The 23,701-nt window shown below is 47.6% G+C and overlaps 1 protein-coding gene across 1 annotated transcript in view; it reads right to left on the bottom strand.

The window, feature by feature from the left end:
• sema6bb (sema domain, transmembrane domain (TM), and cytoplasmic domain, (semaphorin) 6Bb) overlaps positions 1-23,701 on the bottom strand; it is a gene marked incomplete at both ends in the record, with an annotated part of 35,030 nt that overhangs the window by 2,425 nt on the left and 8,904 nt on the right. Inside the window, 11 exons of the mRNA XM_084459119.1 lie at positions 4,990-5,048; positions 7,834-7,911; positions 8,420-8,560; positions 11,429-11,608; positions 11,795-11,944; positions 12,540-12,671; positions 16,323-16,540; positions 19,057-19,145; positions 19,710-19,829; positions 21,021-21,111; positions 23,094-23,192. Of these exons, the coding sequence (XP_084315245.1) occupies positions 4,990-5,048; positions 7,834-7,911; positions 8,420-8,560; positions 11,429-11,608; positions 11,795-11,944; positions 12,540-12,671; positions 16,323-16,540; positions 19,057-19,145; positions 19,710-19,829; positions 21,021-21,111; positions 23,094-23,192 (1,357 nt within the window). The remainder of the gene's footprint in view (positions 1-4,989; positions 5,049-7,833; positions 7,912-8,419; positions 8,561-11,428; positions 11,609-11,794; positions 11,945-12,539; positions 12,672-16,322; positions 16,541-19,056; positions 19,146-19,709; positions 19,830-21,020; positions 21,112-23,093; positions 23,193-23,701) is intronic.

The following is a 23,701-nucleotide window of genomic DNA, read 5'->3' as shown; positions in this document are numbered from 1 at the left end:
AAGGTAGGGGAATACCGCTACCTGATTGGTTCGTGAAGCGCCCGCCTGATTGGCTGTTGGTGCGACTGTGTAGGTACAGTAGGGGAATACCACTGGTTGGTTCGAATCTGAGGTGTCCTACTAGACTACTGAGATGTCCTACTAGACTACTGAGATGTCCTACTAGACTACTGAGATGTCCTACTAGACTACTGAGATGTCCTACTAGACTACTGAGATGTCCTACTAGACCTACTGAGATGTCCTACTAGACTACTGAGATGTCCTACTAGACTGAGATGTCCTTCTAGACTACTGAGATGTCCTCTACTAGACTACTGAGATGTCCTACTAGACTACTGAGACGTCCTACTAGACTACTGAGATGTCCTACTAGACTACTGAGATGTCCTACTAGACTACTGAGATGTCCTACTAGACTACTGAGATGTCCTACTAGACTACTGAGATGTCCTACTAGACTACTGAGATGTCCTACTAGACTACTGAGATGTCCTACTAGACTACTGAGATGTCCTACTAGACTACTGAGATGTCCTACTAGACTACTGAGATGTCCTACTAGACTACTGAGATGTCCTACTAGACTACTGAGATGTCCTACTAGACTACTGAGATGTCCTACTAGACTTCTGAGATGTCCTACTAGACTACTGAGATGTCCTACTAGACTACTGAGATGTCCTACTAGACTACTGAGATGTCCTACTAGACTACTGAGATGTCCTACTAGACTACTGAGATGTCCTACTAGACTACTGAGATGTCCTACTAGACTACTGAGATGTCCTACTAGACTACTGAGATGTCCTACTAGACTACTGAGATGTCCTACTAGACTACTGAGATGTCCTACTAGACTACTGAGATGTCCTACTAGACTACTGAGATGTCCTACTAGACTACTGAGATGTCCTACTAGACTACTGAGATGTCCTACTAGACTACTGAGATGTCCTACTAGACTACTGAGATGTCCTACTAGACTACTGAGATGTCCTACTAGACTACTGAGATGTCCTACTAGACTACTGAGATGTCCTACTAGACTACTGAGATGTCCTACTAGACTACTGAGATGTCCTACTAGACTACTGAGGTGTCCTACTAGACTACTGAGATGTCCTACTAGACTACTGAGATGTCCTACTAGACTACTGAGATGTCCTACTAGACTACTGAGATGTCCTACTAGACTACTGAGATGTCCTACTAGACTACTGAGATGTCCTACTAGACTACTGAGATGTCCTACTAGACTACTGAGATGTCCTACTAGACTACTGAGATGTCCTACTAGACTACTGAGATGTCCTACTAGACTACTGAGATGTCCTACTAGACTACTGAGATGTCCTACTAGACTACTGAGATGTCCTACTAGACTACTGAGATGTCCTACTAGACTACTGAGATGTCCTACTAGACTACTGAGATGTCCTACTAGACTACTGAGATGTCCTACTAGACTACTGAGATGTCCTACTAGACTACTGAGATGTCCTACTAGACTACTGAGATGTCCTACTAGACTAACTGAGATGTCCTACTAGACTACTGAGATGTCCTACTAGACTACTGAGATGTCCTACTAGACTACTGAGATGTCCTACTAGACTACTGAGATGTCCTACTAGACTACTGAGATGTCCTACTAGACTACTGAGATGTCCTACTAGACTACTGAGATGTCCTACTAGACCACTGAGATGTCCTACTAGACTACTGAGATGTCCTACTAGGACTACTGAGATGTCCTACTAGACTACTGAGATGTCCTACTAGACTACTGAGATGTCCTACTAGACTACTGAGATGTCCTACTAGACTACTGAGATGTCCTACTAGACTACTGAGATGTCCTACTAGACTACTGAGATGTCCTACTAGACTACTGAGATGTCCTACTAGACTACTGAGATGTCCTACTAGACTACTGAGATGTCCTACTAGACTACTGAGATGTCCTACTAGACTACTGAGATGTCCTACTAGACTACTGAGATGTCCTACTAGACTACTGAGATGTCCTACTAGACTACTGAGATGTCCTACTAGACTACTGAGATGTCCTACTAGACTACTGAGATGTCCTACTAGACTACTGAGATGTCCTCTACTAGACTACTGAGATGTCCTACTAGACTACTGAGATGTCCTACTAGACTACTGAGATGTCCTACTAGACTACTGAGATGTCCTACTAGACTACTGAGATGTCCTTCTAGACTACTGAGATGTCCTCTACTAGACTACTGAGATGTCCTACTAGACTACTGAGATGTCCTACTAGACTACTGAGATGTCCTACTAGACTACTGAGATGTCCTACTAGACTACTGAGATGTCCTACTAGACTACTGAGATGTCCTACTAGACTACTGAGATGTCCTCCTAGACTACTGAGATGTCCTACTAGACTACTGAGATGTCCTACTAGACTACTGAGATGTCCTCCTAGACTACTGAGATGTCCTACTAGACTACTGAGATGTCCTCCTAGACTACTGAGATGTCCCACTAGACTACTGAGATGTCCTACTAGACTACTGATATGTCCTACTAGACTACTGAGATGTCCTACTAGACTACTGAGATGTCCTACTAGACTACTGAGATGTCCTACTAGACTACTGAGATGTCCTACTAGACTACTGAGATGTCCTCTAGACTACTGAGATGTCCTACTAGACTACTGAGATGTCCTACTAGACTACTGAGATGTCCTACTAGACTACTGAGATGTCCTACTAGACCACTGAGATGTCCTACTAGACTACTGAGATGTCCTACTAGACTACTGAGATGTCCTACTAGACTACTGAGATGTCCTCCTAGACTACTGAGATGTCCTACTAGACTACTGAGATGTCCTACTAGACTACTGAGATGTCCTCTACTAGACTACTGAGATGTCCTACTAGACTACTGAGATGTCCTACTAGACTACTGAGACGTCCTACTAGACTACTGAGATGTCCTACTAGACTACTGAGATGTCCTACTAGACTACTGAGATGTCCTACTAGACTACTGAGATGTCCTACTAGACTGCTGAGATGTCCTCCTAGACTACTGAGATGTCCTACTAGACTACTGAGATGTCCTCTAGACTACTGAGATGTCCTACTAGACTACTGAGATGTCCTACTAGACTACTGAGATGTCCTACTAGACTACTGAGATGTCCTACTAGACTACTGAGATGTCCTACTAGACTACTGAGACGTCCTACTAGACTACTGAGATGTCCTACTAGACTACTGAGATGTCCTACTAGACTACTGAGACGTCCTACTAGACTACTGAGATGTCCTCCTAGACTACTGAGATGTCCTACTAGACTACTGAGATGTCCTACTAGACTACTGAGATGTCCTACTAGACTGCTGAGATGTCCTCCATGTTGATTGTGTTGTTTTGGTCCTATTGTTTCTATCCCCTCGCCTGTTTGTTGTTGTACAGTTTTAATGTCGGTATCTTGTCTGTCTAATGATGCTCAATGTTTCACGCTTTGGGCAACCTAAACAGTTGTAATTAGTATAAAAAAATTAATTGACTATGACTATGACTATGCGTGTGTGTGTGTGTGTGTGAGTGTGTGTGTGTGTGTGTGTGAGAGAGAGAGAGAGAAAGTATGCGTGTGAGTGTGTGTGTGTGTGTGTGTGTGTGTGTGAGTGTGTGTCTGTGTGTGTGAGAAAGTATGCGTGTGTGTGTGTGTGTGTGAGAGAGAAAGTATGCGTGTGAGTGTGTGTGTGTGTGAGAGAGAAAGTATGCGTGTGAGTGTGTGTGTGTCTCTGTGTGTGTGTGTGTGAATGTGTGTGTGTGTGAGAGAGAAAGTATGTGTGTGAGTGTGTGTGTGTGAGAGAGAAAGTATGCGTGTGTGTGAGTGTGTGTCTGTGTGTGTATGTGTGAATGTGTGTGTGTGAGAGAGAAAGTATGCGTGTGAGTGTGTCTGTGTGTGTATGTGTGTGTGAGAGAGAAAGTATGCGTGTGTCTGTGTGTCTGTGTGTGTGTGTATGTGTCTGTGTGAATGTGTGTGTGTGTGTGTGTGTGTGTGTGTGTGTGTGTGTGTAGTACCGTCCCTCAGAAGGAGAACATGAAAGTGATGCATCCAGAGATGAATGTGATGATGCTGATGGAGAGAGAAGTACAGAACAGAGAGACGTAGTGGGGAGGCGGAGTCAACACACGCCCGGGAGCACAGCAGCGCAAACCTGCATACAGATGTGGGCCCCTGCTGCAGGTCTGCAAGCCTCTGAAGGGTGTGTGTGTGTGTGTGTGTGTGTGTGTGTGTGTGTGTGTGTGTGTGTGTATTCACGTGTGTGTGTGTGTGTGTGTGTGTGTGTGTGTGTATTCACTCAAACTGATATAATGTCTATCAGATATATTGTAGGTTCTAATGTCTATCAGATATACTGTAGGTTCTAATGTCTATCAGATATACTGTGGTTCTGATGTCTATCAGATATACTGTAGGTTCTAATGTCTATCAGATATACTGTGGTTCTGATGTCTATCAGATATACTGTAGGTTCTAATGTCTATCAGATATACTGTGGTTCTGATGTCTATCAGATATACTGTGGTTCTGATGTCTATCAGATATACTGTAGGTTCTAATGTCTATCAGATAAACTGTGGGTTCTAATGTCTATCAGATATACTGTAGGTTCTAGTGTCTATCAGATATACTGTAGGTTCTGTGTTGTTTGGTTCCCCCAGGGAGAGGAGAGCTGCCAGCGTTGTGGTGACGCAGCTGTAATGACGGCAGTGGAAGAGACAGGACTGTCCTAGCAGCACGCTAACACACACACACACACACACACACACACCAAGAACCGTCCTAGCAGCACGCTAACACACACACACACACACACACCAAGAACCGTCCTAGCAGCACGCTAACACACACACACACACACACACACACCAAGAACCGTCCTAGCAGCACGCTAACACACACACACACACCAAAAACCGTCCTACCATCACAGTCTCCCAGGTGGGACACATTGCCCTGCTCCACGTCCTGCTCGAAGGGCAGCCTGGAGGAGAGAGAGAGAGGAGAGAGAGAGAGAGGAGAGAGAGAGGAGAGAGAGAGGAGAGAGGAGAGACAGAGAGAGGAGAGAGAGAGAGGAGAGAGAGAGGAGAGAGAGAGAGAGGAGAGAGGAGAGAGGGGACGAGAGGAGAGGAGAGAGAGAGAGAGAGAGAGGAGAGAGAGAGAGAGAGAGGAGAGAGAGAGAGGAGAGAGAGAGAGAGAGAGGGGACGAGAGGAGAGGAGAGACACGGTCATTAATCTGCCGAGATGGAGGCAGCGCAGAGACAGCAGCACTTTTCTTTGAGTAGCATTAAACAGGGTGTGTGTGTGTGTGTGTGTGTGTGTGTGTTTGTGTATCATTAATCTACAGACAGAAGACAGCAGGGACTTTATCTGTATATATATCAACAACAGAGCTAGCCCAGAGGACAGGGGTAGGAGATTGTACTCTTTAGTTCACAGTCCCAGTAAACCCAGCATGCTGCTGTTGGATTGGCCAGCGCATCCTTGAGAAAGACATCGAAACGTGACTTCCTGGGTTACAAACACCAATCAGTGAGGAGCTACGGACTGTAGCAGCCAATCAAACAAGCCCCCACCACACTAACTCAGACTCCAACTCCCGCTACATGAAGGTTAGTCTCGCGTATCAGAGAAGTGTGGCCGTTTGCACTCGACCGACCTGGTGCGTGAAACGCAATAAACTTGAACTAGATACTGCTGGAGTACGGTCGCACTCGAAAATAATAAAATAAAGGATATTCAGAAGAATATCTACATCCCTGTCTTCTTTTATTGTCCAATAGGATACGGGAGGAATAGATAGAGACGTTTTGGCTGGGCCTTTTTCAATAGCACAGGGGAGCAATAGACTTCTTTCGACTAAGCCTTTTCCAATGTAAGGCCAAGCCGAAACATCTATCATCTACATCTAACGTCTATCGCTCCCTGTTGGTGCTCTGGGCTCCCTAGCCTCCAAGAATGTTTTTGCTGTAAAAAGCCTTGGTTTTTACTCTTGACAGTGCGTTCAAATGTGAGAAATAAATTACCTCTGTGCAGTGGCGGGGATCTGTATCTAACATTTGGGGGACATCTTCCTACGCGGCTGTATGGTCATTTGAACGCCACTACCCCAATCTAAATATTGTTGGGGGGGGGGGTGGGGGGGACAATTTTAATGATCTCAAATATTGGGGGGGACATGTCCCCCCTGACCCCCCCAGGAACCCCGCCCCTGCCCCTGTGGTTAAAGCATTAACATTTCTAGAATCTTGGCAAATCCTTTTTGACTAGATCAGTCAAAAATCTTCTACATAAGCAGACAGAGCCACTCCTTACTCCCTAGTGCTGGACGGACGGACGGACTGACGGACGGACACGGGTTCGAAGGCTGCGTTTCACCTGTTAAAATGTCATCGGCAGCAACGCAGGGGCCCTAACTCAATCAGGTGGTCTTTAAGACCCTGTTAGAACGGCAGGCTAGCACCGTACCCGTGTGTGAACACAGAAGGCAATAAGCTGAGAAAGCTCCCCACGGAGGAGGGATGGAGGGATGGAGGGATGGAGGGATTGTGGAAGGAAGGCAGACAGGGTTTTTATAAGCTGCAATATGACGTGAGCTGCCAAGAGCGTTGGGCAGAATCCTGGCAAGCAGATAGATGGAGAGACAGACAGGTGGAGAACAGACAGTCGGATGGAGACAGACAGGCTGGTAGACAGGCAGACAGGCAGACAGACGGGTAAACTGGTAGACAGACAGACAGGCTGGTAGACAGTCAGACAGGCAGACAGGTATAGACACAGTCAGACAGGCAGACAGACGGGTAAACTAGTAGACAGACAAGACAGGTTGGTAGACAGTCAGACAGGCAGACAGATATAGACAGAGTCAGACAGGCAGACAGACGGGTAAACTGGTAGACAGACAAGACAGGTTGGTAGACAGTCAGACAGGCAGACAGATATAGACAGAGTCAGACAGGCAGACAGACGGGTAAACTGGTAGACAGACAAGACAGGTTGGTAGACAGTCAGACAGGTAGACAGGTATAGACAGAGTCAGACAGGCAGACAGACGGGTAAACTGGTAGACAGACAGACAGGCTGGTAGACAGTCAGACAGGTAGACAGGTATAGACACAGTCAGACAGGCAGACAGGTATAGACACAGTCAGACAGGCAGACAGACGGGTAAGCTGGTAGACAGACAGAGAGGGAGATAGGCAGGAGAGACAAACGCTATTTTGAATCTGTGCTCAAGGCTAGAGTTGTACATTTGGGAACAGGCAGACAGCCCGTAGCGAGGGGTGCGCCCAGGGTGGCATATAAGATAGAAACGCTACTGCAGACAGCAGAGAGACGAGACAGAAAGACCAGCAAGAGAGAAAGAAACGTACAGAAAGAGAGAGAGAGAGAGAGAGAGAGAGAGGAGTCTGGTATGTTTACACAGATAACGGTAGACTCATCTGGTTCCTGGTATGTTTAGACAGGCTCCTGGTATGTTTAGACAGGTACCAGTATGTTTAGACAGGCTCCTGGTACTGCATGTTTAGGCAGGCTCCTGGTATGTTTAGACAGGCTCCTGGTACTGCATGTTTAGGCAGGCTATGTTTAGACAGGCTCCTGGTATGTTTAGACAGGTTCCTGGTACAGTATGTTTAGACAGGCTCCTGGTATGTTTAGACAGGCTCCTGGTACTGCATGTTTAGACAGGCTCCTGGTACTGCATGTTTAGACAGGTAACAGTGGCTCACCTGGTTCCTGGTATGTTTAGACAGGTAACAGTGGCTCACCTGGTTCCTGGTCGGAGAAACGAGCAGGCGCTGCCTTTGGTCCAGCCACAGTAGGGGTCCCGCGAGGCGATGCAGTTCCTACACACACACACACACACACACACACACACACACACACACGTGATTACACGCCTGTATGACCCACCAATTATAATAGTATGAAAGGACAACATTAAGCCTTGAGTTGTACAGTACAATCCTAAGACTGTATACCGTAAAAAAAACTATGCGTTCTTACAGTACGTCCATTGAACGGCTACTGGCCGATATAGTGAGCCACAGATTACAGGCTCGCTTTCGCAGGATCTGGGTTGACGAAGTGGTCGAGGGTATTTGAGTGAGCTGCTGGCAGGTCTCGCGCTTTCTCGCAGTTGTTATAATATAATATATATAATTATAGTAGTTATTAAATCCGAATATAACTGACAAATCCACCCACAATCCACCCGAAATTAATCCCAATGTTGATTTTTATTGGCCCACCCACCCGCGGATGCGGATATCCACGGATGTCGCGGATATATCCGCAATATTCGCATCTCTAGTGTGTGTGTGCGTGTGTGTGTGTGTGTGTGTGGGGACTTACTTCATGCAGTGTGAGTAGAGCTGGCAGCGAGCCACAGGGACCCTGACCACACAGGAGGGGAAGGCCAGCAGCAGAGCCTGGCTAGCCTGGTCCAGAGACAGAGACAGCAGCTGTCTGGCCTGGGGCGTGTCCCTAGCACACCTGGACATGGACGGACACACACACACACGCACACGCACACGCACACACACACACACACACACACACACACACACACACACACACAGCATTAGCGACAACAGCCCACACATCCCACTGGACCTCACTCCAACCTCTAGCCATCCCTCTGTTTTGTCAAGTTCTTCTAGTTGTTTTTGTCATGTCATTTTTGTGGGTGAATAAAACCTTTTTGGTTGCACCACACCACACTGCCTCTTTGCTGCTAACCGGGTTCATCCTTACAATCTACAGACACTCTATCTCCACATCAGCTGTAATTGGTAGCGAGCGAGAGCATGTTGGCCGTGTCGCCGGGCCGGGCGCGAGGGATTAATACCTATTTATAAACAAACAGCTTCTTGTGCCTCTGGGCGTCTGGTGCTGATGGCTGTCAGAACCTGCAGGGAGGGACAGGGATCTATCACTGCTGTAGACAGAGCCGGCCCCTCCCGATAAGCACAGTAAGCGGCCGCTTAGAGCCCCGCCCCCTCTCCGTGGCCCCAGCTTAGAGCCCCGCCCCCTCCCCGTGGCGCCGCCTCGCTTGCGTTCACTTTCAGTCGTTACGCCTCGAACTCAGCGGTCGCAGAAGACCTGAGAAGGAACCTAGAACACTGTCTGCATTCTGAATCACATACTGTACTTCCGTACTATATAGTATGCCAAAAATGATACAGTAGTATGTCCCAATACATAGTACGTATGCCACATCTAGTACGGCAAAAATACCAGGATGTCCTACTATCCGGTTTTATTTTTGCAGTATGCATGCCAGCAGACTTTTATGGCTATTCTGACCCATAATCCATTGCACAACGTCAATTACGTCATATGTGCGAGTCACGACAGCTGTGGACAAATGCTGCTTTTTGGACAGCGACGGATGTGGGCAAATTTCAAGAAAAAGTGGTACGTCCCAATTGTATGCATACTGTGTTTAAAGTATGTACTTTCTAGGGGCAGTTGTAGTACATACTGGTAGTAAAAAAGTAGAAGTATGCGATTCGGAACGCAGCCACAGTTTCCAAACAACTATCTCATTTCCTGTTGTGTGGGTGCAGAAAAGATCAGTGGGCGCAATTAGCGATGTTGCATCACTTTAGGTGTTCATGCTTAAAGACTCTGTAATTGGCCTGTGAGAGAGATAATAAGCAGATAATGTTCCATCTGCCCAGCCTGCCTCATCTCCCTGGCCTATTACATGTGTTACGGTAATCACTCAGCATCTCCCTGGCCTATTACATGTGTTACAGTAATCACTCAGCATCTCCCTGGTCTATTACATGTGTTACAGTAATCACTCAGCATCTCCCTGGTCTATTACATGTGTTACAGTAATCACTCAGCATCCCCCTGGCCTGTTACATGTGTTACAGTAATCACTCAGCATCCCCCTGGCCTATTACATGTGTTACGGTAATCACTCAGCATCCCCCTGGTCTATTACATGTGTTACAGTAATCACTCAGCATCCCCCTGGCCTATTACATGTGTTACAGTAATCACTCAGCATCCCCCTGGCCTGTTACATGTGTTACAGTAATCACTCAGCATCTCCCTGGTCTATTACATGTGTTACAGTAATCACTCAGCATCCCGCTGGTCTATTACATATGTTACAGTAATCACTCAGCATCCCCCTGGTCTATTACATGTGTTACAGTAATCACTCAGCATCCCCCTGGTCTATTACATGTGTTACAGTAATCACTCAGCATCTCCCTGGTCTATTACATGTGTTACAGTAATCACTCAGCATCTCCCTGGTCTATTACATGTGTTACGGTAATCACTCAGCATCCCGCTGGCCTATTACATGTGTTACAGTAATCACTCAGCATCCCGCTGGCCTATTACATGTGTTACAGTAATCACTCAGCATCTCCCTGGTCTATTACATGTGTTACAGTAATCACTCAGCACAGAACACTGGGCATAACACTCCTGTACATGTCTACGTTCAATCAGTCTAGGTCAACTAGTCTGTATTAACTAGTCTAGGTCAACTAGTCTGTATTAACTAGTCTAGGTCAACTAGTCTTTATTAAATAGTCTAGGTTAACTTGTTTGCATTAACTAGTCTAGGTTAACTAGTCTGGGTTAACTAATCTAGGTTAACTAGTCATTATTGCCTAATCTAGGTTAACTAGTCTGTATTAATTAGTCTAGGTTAACTAGTTTTATTAACTAGTCCAGGTTAACTAGTCTGTATAAACTAATCTAGGTTAACTAGTATATTATCTAGTCTAGGTTAACTAGTGTGCAGTAACTAGTATTTATTAACTAGACTAGATTAACTAGTCTATTAACTAATCTAGGTTAACCAGTCTGTATTAACTAGTCCAGGTTACTCAGTCTAGGTTAACAGGGTTATCCTTGTTTGTTTGCATTAACAAGTGAATTACTAGGTTAATAACCAGGTGAACTAGTGAATTACTAGGTTAATAACCAGGTGAACTAGTAATTTACTAGGTTAATAACCAGGTGAACTAGTGAATTACTAGGTTAATACCCAGGTGAACTAGTGAATTACTAGGTAAATACCCAGGTGAACTAGTGAATTACTAGGTTAATACCCAGGTGAACTAGTGAATTACTAGGTTAATAACCAGGTGAACTAGTGAATTACTAGGTTAATAACCAGGTGAACTAGAGTAGTTGAGCCAGGTTAACTAGTGAGTTACTAGGTTAATAACCAGGTGAACTAATGAATTACTAGGTTAATAACCAGGTGAACTAGTGTAGTTGAGCCAGGTGAACTAGTGAGTTACTAGGTTAATAACCAGGTGAACTAGTGAGTTACTAGGTTAATAACCAGGTGAACTAGTGTAGTTGAGCCAGGTTAACCCTTACTTGTCTGGGTTGTAGCCCTCCAGCTCCTCCAGGAAGACGCTGCTTTCCGAGACGGTGTTGTCTCTGTTGGGGACGATGAGGAACTTGAGGATGGTTCCCCTGGTGGAACCCAGAAACAGAACCGTGCGATTCTTGTACGGCCCCGCCTCCATATCCACCACTATCTTGTTCAGCTGATACCTACAGGAAGGGGAGGGGCCAGAGCGACGTAAACAACACAGCAGTCATGTCTCTACAGAGGGTTACCCCACAGTGGCAGGGACGAATCCAAAACCACCTGGCAGGTCATTCCCATGTGGCAGTCTTTAGTCTCTTCTACGTGTGAGTGTGTGTGTGTGTGTGTGTGTGTGTGTCGGTCTGTCTCACCAGGCCATCGTTCTCACTATCCAAGGTCTCTGCCCTAGTGACGGCACTGCTTCGTCCATTAGGGGGTGTGTCTTCACGAAGTTCAGCATCTCATCAGGGAACGCGTTGGACGAGTTGAATCTGGTACCTTGGACAGCACAGCCCCCTGGCCTGGGTGGGGTTAGATACACAGAGCAGGATTAACACATTAGATCAGCACAGCTAGACTCACACTCAATAGCTTATAGCCCCTAGAGCATTAATAATGTTGTATGATGTACAGAGCTAACAGTACAGGTCAAAGGTCGCGTGACAGGGACAGGTATCTCCTCATGTGAGAAAACGATATCTCCAACGGCCGTCCACAAATGTAAATGGTAAATGGACTGCACTTATATAGCGCTTTTCCACCTTAGCGGCACTCAAAGCGCTTTACAATGGCCTCTCATTCACCCATTCACACACACATTCACACACCAATGGCGGTAGCTGCCATGCAAGGTGCTAGCCTGCTCATTGGGAGCAATTTGGGGTTAGGTGTCTTGCTCAAGGATACTTCGACATGTGGACAGTCGGAGCTGGGATTCGAACCACTGACCCTTCGATCATAGAACGACGAACTCTACCAACTGAGCTACAGCCGCCCCACAGATAAACACACCACCTGGGTTCGGGTTATGTACCACTGGGTTGGGATAGAGAGTTATTTTGGGGCGGTCCTCAGACACGTACGTGGGTTAGGGGCGAGGGCGAGCGCTAGGGGTACCTGGGTTTGGGGATGACGTCGTCCGAAACCGGCGTCCAGATGGACTCGGGCGATTTCTGCTCCTTGAACCTCCCGTCGAACACGCTGGACAGCTGCTCCATGTCGAAGGCGCAGACGGCCGAGCCGGGGATACTGCGGGAGAGACGCGAGAGAGACGCGAGAGACGGGGGATGAGAGGGACGGACAGATGGGGGGGGGGGGGAGGGACGCACCAGAGACTTCCTGGACTGTGGGTGGTCCAGAGGTTAAAGGTGAAATTGCCTGGAGCCCAGAGGAAGGGAGTCAGTAGGAGATTGGTCTCACAGGAAGACGACTGCCGAGCAAGTTCCTGTAAATTCCCGAGTACCTGCGGAACTGTCCAGCGCCACCTACCCACCCTTACTAGAACATCATCTCTTAACCTACCCACCCTTACTAGAACATCAGCTCTTAACCTACCCACCCTTACTAGAACATCAGCTCTCAACCTACCCACCCTTACTAGAACATCACCTCTTAACCTACCCACCCTTACTAGAACATCAGCTCTTAACCTACCCACCCTTACTAGAACATCATCTCTCAACCTACCCACCCTTACTAGAACATCATCTCTTAACCTACCCACCCTTACTAGAACATCATCTCTCAACCTACCCACCCTTACTAGAACATCCGCTATTAACCTACCCACCCTTACTAGAACATCCGCTATTAACCTACCCACCCTTACTAGAACATCACCTCTCAACCTACCCACCCTTACTAGAACATCAGCTCTTAACCTACCCACCCTTACTAGAACATCAACTCTTAACCTACCCACCCTTACTAGAACATCAGCTCTTAACCTACCCACCCTTACTAGAACATCAGCTCTTAACCTACCCACCCTTACTAGAACATCACCTCTCAACCTACCCACCCTTACTAGAACATCAGCTCTTAACCTACCCACCCTTACTAGAACATCAGCATTCAGGAGAGGCACACACTCTTTACACCCACACACTCATGTGTGTATGTGTGTGAGCATGTGTGAGTGTATGCGTGTGAGCATGTGTGAGTGTGTGTGTGTGTATTTGTGTGTGTGTGTGTGTGTGTATGTGTGTGTATGTGTGTGTATGTGTGTGTGTGTGTCTGAGTTTGTGTTTGTGTGTGTGTGTGTGAGTGTGTGTGTGTGTGAGTGTGTGTGTGAGAGAGAGAGTGACTAAGGGTTTTCTCCCCAACAGCACAAGAGGCTATCTGACAACTTCCTTCCTTCCTCCTTCCTGCATGGAGGACGACGGCCACTCAGCCAGAGAGAGGAAGGACAGGAGAGGACAGGAGAGGACAGGAGAGGACAGGAGAGGACAGGGACACAGAAGACAGAAGAGAGGAGAGGACAGGAGAGGACAGGAGAGGACAGGGACACAGAAGACAGAAGAGAGGAGAGGACAGGAGAGGACAGGGACACAGAAGACAGAAGAGAGGAGAGGACAGGAGAGGACAGGAGAGGACAGGGACACAGAAGACAGAAGAGAGGAGAGGACAGGAGAGGACAGGGACACAGAAGAGAGGAGAGGACAGGAGAGGACAGGGACACAGAAGACAGAAGAGAGGAGAGGACAGGAGAGGACAGGGACAGAGAAGAGAGGAGAGGACAGGAGAGGACAGGGACACAGAAGACAGAAGACAGGAGAGGACAGGGATGCAGAAGAGAGGAGGACAGGAGAGGACAGGAGAGGACAGGAGAGGACAGGGACACAGAAGACAGAAGAGTGGAGAGGACAGGAGAGGACAGGGACACAGAAGAGAGGAGAGGACAGGAGAGGACAGGGACAGAGAAGAGAGGAGAGGACAGGAGAGGACAGGAGAGGACAGGAGAGGACAGGGACAGAGAAGAGAGGAGAGGACAGGAGAGGACAGGAGAGGACAGGGACACAGAAGAGAGGAGAGGACAGGAGAGGACAGGGACGCAGAAGAGAGGACAGGAGAGGACCTTAACTCTCCCTCCACCCTCCTCTCTCTCCTCCATCTCTCCCTCCCTCCTCTACCCCTCTCTCCGTCCAGGCCGTGAGATGAGGAGCACATGGTGCACATTATCCACATCCTGGTCCTTGAGAGGGTCTCTCTCCATCGTCCACTCCCTCCTTCCTTCATCACCCCTTCCTTCATCACTCCTTCCTTCATCACTCCTTCCACATCCTCCTTCTCAGGTCAGGTCAGAGCACCCCGCCCTCTCCCTCTCTCTCTCTCTCTCTCTCTCTGTTTCTCTCCATCTCCTTCCATCCCTGTCTCACCTTGTCTTTCGACACATCCCTTGTTCCTCTCATCTGGAGACTAGCATGTGGTTTACATTACCCCCCCCCCCCCCCCCCCCCCCCCCATTCAGACCTCCGTCTCTCCTTCCTCTGTCCATCTCTCTCTCAACAGGTCTGCCTGTCTGACTCTCTGTCTGTCTGTCTCTGCCTGTCTGCCTGCCTGTCTGTCTGTCTGCCTGCCTGCCTGCCTGCCTGTCTGCCTGCCTGCCTGCCTGCCTGCCTGCCTGCCTGTCTGTATCTGTCTCTCTGTCCGTCTGTCTGTCTATCTGCCTGCCTGTCTGTCTGTCTGCCTCTCTGTCTGCCTGTGTGTGTGTGTGTGTGTGTGTGTATAGGTGTGTGTATAGGTGTATGTGTGTGTGTATAGGTGTATGTGTGTGTGTATAGGTGTGCTTTAGGTGTGTGTGTGTGTGTGTGTATAGGTGTGTGTGTATAGGTGTGTTTTAGGTGTGTGTGTCTATAGGTGTGTGTGTGTGTGTATAGGTGTGTGTATAGGTGTGTGTGTGTATAGGTGTGTGTGTGTGTGTGTGTATAGGTGTGTGTGTGTATAGGTGTGTGTGTGTGTGTGTGTATAGGTGTGTTTTAGGTGTGTGTGTGTATAGGTGTGTGTGTGTGTGTGTACCTGTTGGTGGGAGTGGAGAACACTCCCAGGATGATGTCTCTGTGTGTGTGTGTGTGTGTGTGTGTGTGTGTATAGGTGTGTGTGTGTATAGGTGTGTATAGGTGTGTGTGTGTGTGTGTGTGTACCTGTTGGTGGGAGTGGAGAACACTCCCAGGATGATGTCTCTGTGTGTGTGTGTGTGTATAGGTGTGTGTGTGTGTGTGTGTGTGTATAGGTGTGTGTGTGTGTATAGGTGTGTGTATAGGTGTGTGTATAGGTGTGTGTGTGTACCTGTTGGTGGGAGTGGAGAAGACGCCCAGGATGATGTCTCTGTGTGTGTGTATAGGTGTGTGTGTGTGTGTGTGTGTGTGTGTAGGTGTGTGTATAGGTGTGTGTATAGGTGTGTGTGTGTGTGTGTGTGTGTGTATAGGTGTGTGTATAGGTGTGTGTGTGTGTGTGTGTGTGTGTGTGTGTGTGTGTGTGTATAGGTGTGTTTTAGGTGTGTGTGTGTGTATAGGTGTGTGTGTACCTGTTGGTGGGAGTGGAGAAGACTCCCAGGATGATGTATCTGTGTGTGTGTGTGTGTCTGTGTGTGTGTGTGTGTATAGGTGTGTATAGGTGTGTGTATAGGTGTGTGTGTGTATAGGTGTGTGTATAGGTGTGTGTGTGTGTATAGGTGTGTATAGGTGTGTGTATAGGTGTGTGTATACTTGTGTGTGTGTGTGTGTGTGTGTGTGTGTATAGGTGTGTGTGTGTGTGTGTATAGGTGTGTGTGTGTGTGTGTACCTGTTGGTGGGAGTGGAGAAGACTCCCAGGATGATGTCTCTGTGTGTGTGTGTGTGTGTGTGTGTGTGTGTGTATAGGTGTGTGTGTGTGTGTATAGGTGTGTGTGTGTGTGTGTACCTGTTGGTGGGAGTGGAGAACACCCCCAGGATGATGTCTCTGCCGTGGCTGTGGATGACGGGGCTGGTGGAGTGCAGCATGTTGAAGTAGAAGTGTGCGTCTCCGGGGACGGAGCAGTTCAGACGCGCCTTCAGGAACGACGTCCACTGCTTCTCCAGCACCCGCTGGGACCCGCCCAGGTCCGCCTTACACACCCTGGCCACACGCGACACCACCACCTGGACACACACACACACACACACACACACACACACACACACACACACACACACACAAACACACATGGAAGCAGACACACACAGCAGTGCACACACAGGAGCACACACACACACACACGCACACACATAGAATACACACATGAGATACTAAGTGTAAACACACACAGGTGAGGCCTCATGCCTCTACTGCAAAGTCAAGAAAACATATTCACAAAGCAAATACAAATATTTTCCGTCTCTTTGAACATAATCGTTTGCAACTATTTGAGATGTGCAAAGGCTGTTGTGACAAGATCATCGTTTTATAATAGCGAAGTGCTATTAATAATTCATGAAAACATCAGTACGTTTCAACACTGAAGCTTTGAACAAACCCCCCATGTTATGCTGGGCTGTGTGTGCACGTGTGTGTGTGTGTGTGTTTGTGTGTGTGTGTGTGTGTGTGTGTGTGTGTGTGTGTGTGTGTGTGTGTGTGTGTGTGTGTGTGTGAGTGTGTGCGTGTACGTGTGTATTTTTGAGTATCCACTTACTGGGAGCATTTTAAAACAAGCCCAGCCAAATGCCTTACGCAAGCATTTCCACAAATGTGAATTGCTAATTCATTGAATAGAAAGTGTTTCATTTTAATGCTTTCAGTCTATGCATGCTATGTGTAGCCCTGCCTGTACTAAAGCTGATGCCATTGGAGGAAGATTCCCTCAGTTCCTTATTCAAAAACATTGTTGTTGTTGTTGTTGTTGTTGATGTTGTTGTTGATGATTATGTTATAGTTGTTTGTTTAGAGAGAAATCCCATATCCCAGATTGAGTTAACTGTTATCCGTGACTTTGGGTTCTCTGTTGTGCTGTCTCTGTCAGTCACACTTCGCTGATCTAGGATCAGTGCTTGTTCCCATATGGACTTAAAGGGACACTCACTGGCATGCCAAACTATGATCTGGGGCCTGTACTACGAAACAGGATTGCAGGGTTAGCGTGATAACTTCAGGTTCAAGCCTGGTTTATCCGTACTACGAAGGTGGTTCACTTTTCACCGTGCTATATCGCCATGGTAACTTATGCTGCCGAGCTAACCCGCTCCGAGGCAGGTTAAGTTCCAGATTACCGATCAAGCTGCCCGCTGACCGATCAATTCACTTGGAAAAAGGCATATGGACGTTAAGATCCCATATGGAACTTGAGTGTTCGAATTAAAAAATAATCTCAGTGTGCAAATAGTGAGAGGTTCTTTGGACATAACCTGCTAACCATAGCGACGAGCCCTAGCAACCAAAACTCGAGACTCATCGAGTGATCACTGGTGTTGATGTTCTGGCAGGTTGATCCTTGAATCATTTGGTGCAATAAAGATTATTATTGAAAGCAAAATGTCCCCCCGACAATGTTTAATAAAAGACTCAAAAATGATACCCTATTCCCACATTAATGATCTTCAGAAACTCAACCTCAAAGGGTGTTTAACGTTTGGTACTAATACATCAACTAATTAAATTATCCCTAGCCGAACTGAACCTGTAAGAGGATACTGATAATCTCTAAATATTATTTAATAATTGCTCCTACAGTACCTACAGTCTGCTAGGAACAGAGCAGCCATTGATGGGGGGGGCGGGGTGTCAGCTGTCATTTCATTGGGCAGAATATTGATGGGGGTGTGTCAGCTGTAATTTCATTGGTCAGAAAATCGATCGGGGTGAGCCAGCAGTCATTTCATTGGTCAGAATGAAAAATAGCCAGCTGACTTCAAGTAAATAAGGGTGTCATGGCTACTAGCGTGTTAGCGGTGCAGTGTGAGGGTGTCATGGTTACTAGCATGTTAGCGGTGCAGCGTGAGGGTGTCATGGTTACTAGCATGTTAGAGGTGTGACGTCTGAAAGGTCACCAGAGCTGAGCTGTATCTACTGTACAGTAGTTATACAGCTCTCTCTCTCTCTCTCTCTCTCTCTCTCTCTCTCTCTCTCTCTGCCTCCCTTCATCTCTTCCTCCCAGTCCCTCTCCCCTCTCTCTCTCTCTCTCTCTCTCTCTCTCTCTGCCTCCCTTCATCTCTTCCTCCCAGTCCCTCTCCTCTCTCTCTCTCTCTCTCTCTCTCTCTTCATATCTTCCTCCCCGTCCCTCTCCCCTCTCTCTCTCTCTCTCTCTCTTCATCTCTTCCTCCCCGTCCCACTCCTCTCTCTCTCTGCCTCCCTTCATCTCTTCCTCCCAGTCCCTCTCCTCTCTCTCTCTCTCTCTCTCTCTCTCTGCCTCCCTTCATCTCTTCCTCCCAGTCCCTCTCCTCTCTCTCTCTCTCTCTCTCTTCATCTCTTCCTCCCCATCCCTCTCCTCTCTCTCCCTCCTCTGCCATCCCTCCCTCTTCCATACCTTCTCCAGGTAGTTGAACTCCCCGTCCCTCTCTCTCTCTCTCTCTCTCTCTTCCTCCCCGTCCCTCTCCTCTCTCTCTCTCTCTCTCTCTCTCTTCATCTCTTCCTCCCCGTCTCTCTCCCCTCTCTCCCTCCTCTGTCATCCCTCCCTCTTCCATACCTTCTCCAGGTAGTTGAACTCCATGGCCATCTCTCTGAAGAAGAAGTAAACATGAGGACCCCACTCCACAGCGCTGACGAAGAAGGGCTCTGCAGACAGGAGAGAGGAGGAGAGGAGAGAGGAGGAGGGGAGAGAGGAGGAGAGGAGAGAGGAGGAGAGGAGGAGAGGAGGAGGGGAGAGAGGAGGAGAGGAGAGAGGAGGAGGGGAGAGAGGAGAGAGGAGGAGAGGAGAGAGGAGGAGGGGAGAAAGGAGGAGAGGAGAAAGGAGGAGAGGAGAGAGGAGGAGGGGAGAGAGGAGGAGAGGAGAGAGGAGCAGGGGAGAGAGGAGGAGAGGAGAGAGGAGGAGAGGAGATGAGATAAGATGAGGTGGAGGATAAGAACATTTAATTCTCTAAATAGTCTCTGCCGTGACAATTATTTCATTCGTAATCTACTCAACAGACATTTTAAATAAATAACCAAGAAAACATGAAATCAACACATACAAAAAATAACTGGATCTAGACCCCAGACCCAACACACAAACACACACACACACACACACACACACACACACACACACACACACACACACACACACACACACACACACACACACACACACACACACACAAACAAACACACACACACACACACATATACATAAACCCCTACCTCTGAACCACTTGGAGTCATGTTTGATGGTACGCAGGGCAGGGCTGTCACCCAGACTCCGGTAGATCACAGCATCGATCGCCAGGAAGTCTGTCACCGTGGCCGTAAACAGGTTCCCCTCTGGTACACACACACACACACACACACACACACACACACACACACACACACACACATCATACGCAGCTCATACTGTACAATAACATTGACAACAGTATTATCACATGTTCAGAAGACGAAGATATTGAAAAAAAAGAAGAGTTTTCCTCGTTTCCCTAAAAACCGCTCTAGTCAAGCCCCCTACCCAAGAAGCATAACCTTGATACCTCGACGATGGGTAATTAAAGGGCTATCTCTAATCTGCCTGTTCTGGGCAAGGTTCTGGAAAGATTCACGTATACACAATTGGATGTGTTTCTACAAGATAACAAGATTCATGCCCACGGCACAGGAACAGCGCTTGTAAATGTAGTCAAGATCTCTGAGTGAACTCCATCAATCCTTTTAATCCTTGATCTGACGGCTGCCTTTGATACAGACGATCACGATCTTACTTATCTTAAGGGCATAAAATATTTTGACAGTCTTGCTGACTGAGAAGAGTTTTAAGAAACAGCTCAAGACCCACTGTTACTTTTGCTTATAATTGATTCCATATTTTATTTCAGTGTTGTTGTTTTATCGCTCTTATTTGATCACATTCCTGTCTTACGGTTGTTTTATGTTGTGTTGCTTTTCAATTCCACTCTGTTATTTATTGTTTTTACTTGATCTTTTATCTCTTTTATTGTTCTCATCTGATCATGATTTTATCATTTTCAGCTTTTTTTTTTTTTTACCCTGTTCTGCGAACAGAACCACTAACCTGCTAACAGAACCACTAACCTGTGAACAGAACCACTAACCTGCTAACAGAACCACTAACCTGTGAACAGAACCACTAACCTGCTAACAGAACCACTAACCTGCTAACAGAACCACTAACCTGCTAACAGAACCACTAACCTGAGAACAGAACCACTAACCTGCTAACAGAACCACTAACCTGCTAACAGAACCACTAACCTGTGAACAGAACCTCTAACCTGCTAACAGAACCACTAACCTGCTAACAGAACCACTAACCTGCTAACAGAACCTCTAACCTGCTAACAGAACCTCTAACCTGCAAACAGAACCACTAACCTGCTAACAGAACCACTAACCTGTGAACAGAACCTCTAACCTGTGAACAGAACCACTAACCTGTGAATAGAACCTGCTATCAGAACCACTAACCTGGGAACAGAACCTGCTCACAGAACCACTAACCTGTGAATAGAGCCACGTTGGCGTGTTTGGGGTCGTAGGGGCATCTCGCCATCCCGCTGACGGTCTCACCCACCATCTCCAGAGTGTCTCCCTGCCGACACACACACACACACACACACACGCACGCACGCACACACACACACACACACACACACACACACACACACACACACACACACACACACACACACACACACACACACCACAGGCACACACATACCAGTATGTATGCACACAAACATACGCACACACACACACACACACACACACACACACACACACACACACACACACACACACACACACACACACACTCAATCAGGGAAGCTGATGTCGGTCCAGTTCAACCTCACCACTAAGACGGGCCCTGGACTGCAATTAGTGGGTTTATTATGAGAACAATGTTAAAATGATTCACTGTAATTAGCTTCTCTGGGGCACAACTGGAGTAGCTACACCATCAGGGATTGATAAAGGCAAACAATCTTGCAATACATGCACGAACCCACACACACACACACACACACACACACACACACCTCTCTCATACGAATACAAAAACATTTTTAAATTCATAATTAAATTCATTCGACTGAGACAATGAGAGGCAAACTTGCTAACACGCAGGCGTCGGCGCTAGCTGAAATGGAATGATTAATTGGCGTTGTTGGTGTCATTTAAAATGTGCCGTGAATAGCCTAGCGCTAGCGTTAGCGTTAGCTGCAGTTAGCTAACTAGTCCCTGGGGAAGACGCAGAGCCTACCCGGCAGGTGTGTTCTAGTAGCTCGTTAGTGTCAGGGAGATAATGGGGCAGGTGTTTGCGAAATGTCACTAGCCTGACACAACACTTCTCTCATACTTCCTTTGATGCTTCCTTCGATACCAGCCCACCCTCCCTCCCCCATCATCCTCCTTCCCTCCTCCCTCCTCCCCAAGTCCCCCCCCGCCCCCCCGACCTCCTTCTGATAGTTAATCTGGCGGGACGCATATCAGATCGTATCAGAACATGATTAATATTCATGCCGTGTGCTTCTTTTTCGACGTTTTGTGTCGTTAGTGTAATTCAAGGAGACAGGAAGTGGCTATTACTGGTGCAGGAAGAGAAGATCTGAAGTTGTTGTTGGGTGGGGGGGGGGGGGGCGAGAGGGGGGGTTGGGGGGGGGGTGCAGATGAACCTAGAAACCGACAGATTAGTACTATGAAGCTCAGGGCTGCAGGGCTTCCTCTGACAGAATAGATGAACAGCAGAGAGAGAGAGAGGAGGAGAGAGAGAGAGAGGAGGAGAGAGAGAGAGAGAGAGAGAGAGAGGAGGAGGAGGAGAGCGAGAGAGGAGAGGAGGAGGAGAGAGAGAGAGAGAGAGAGAGAGAGGAGAGGAGGAGAGAGAGGAGAGGAGGAGGACAAGAGAGAGAGAGAGAGAGAGGAGAGGAGGAGGAGAGAGAGAGAGAGAGAGAGAGAGAGAGAGAGAGAGAGAGAGAGAGAGAGTCTACTACAACCACCCACACACACCATACTTCTTCCTTTCCCTCTATACTCACGGTTCTTTAACCTCGCCCAGATCTTGGCGCTGCTCTTTGTTTTCAAATCATTATCTCTCTCTCCCTCTCTCTCTCTCTCTCTCTACCTCTCCTTCCTTCCTTCATCCCTCCACCCTCCAGCCCTCCCCTCCACCTCTCTCTCCATCTGCATCTCTGCGTGCTGGTTACCGGGGTTACCGGGCATCTGCTTCCTCACCTCCTCTCTACGCAGCCAGAGAGCAGGGAGGGAGGTGCATGCTGGGAGGCCAGCTAACGAGGCCCACGGTCCACAACTACTGGACTGAGTTAACGAGAGAGAGGCAGTGTCGCGCCGTGTGTGTGTGTGTGTGTGTGTGTGTGTGTGTGTTAGCGAGGGAGATCCAAGCTCGCTAGGCTCTGGGAAGAGCAGCGGTACGTTCATCAAGGTGGATCATCAGGGCCTGGCGCGCGTCTGAAGAACCCGTCAGAACCACGCCAAGCTCGGGACCACGGGGTGGTAATGACCGCTGCGTGCGTGTGTGTGTGTGTGTGTGTGTGTGTGTGTGTGTGATGTACTCACGGTGTAGTTGGCACAGAGGGGATTGAAGGCATTGGTCCCACAGATGAACAGTCCTCCATGTCTGCTGAGCAACACCTTCAAGTAGTTACGACACTCATCCTGCAGGGAGAACACACACACGCACACACACACACACACACACACACACACACACACACACACACACACACACACACACACACACACACACACACACAGCGCTGGTGATTGGCAGTCTTAATGGAGCGGTAATTCTATCCATCATGCAGCAGGAGAAGCTGCTGTGATAATCAGACCAAGAGAAATAACTTTTTACTTTCACTCCATCAGTACCTCTCTTTGGCTCAGTGTGTGTGTGTGTGTGTGTGTGTGTGTGTGTGTGTAAAAAATATTGATTGACAGATAATAATCCCAACCAATTTCAGGATTCAAAACAATATTAATTCATAATTGTAGTTTACTTGACTTGTCATAGAGCACATGGAAACCTATATGTGTGTGTGTGTGTGTGTGTGTGTGTGTGTGTGTGTATGTGTGTGTGTGTGTGTGTGTGTGTGTGTGTGTGTGTGTGTGTATGTGTGTGTGTGTGTGTGTGTGTGTGTGTGTGTGTGTGTGTGTGTGTGTGTGTG

Source organism: Borostomias antarcticus, assembly GCF_949987555.1.
Source record: "Borostomias antarcticus genome assembly, chromosome: 26".
Taxonomy (NCBI): domain Eukaryota; kingdom Metazoa; phylum Chordata; class Actinopteri; order Stomiiformes; family Stomiidae; genus Borostomias; species Borostomias antarcticus.
Note: the sequence above shows the minus strand (reverse complement) of the source record. Positions and strands in the feature narration are given on the sequence as shown.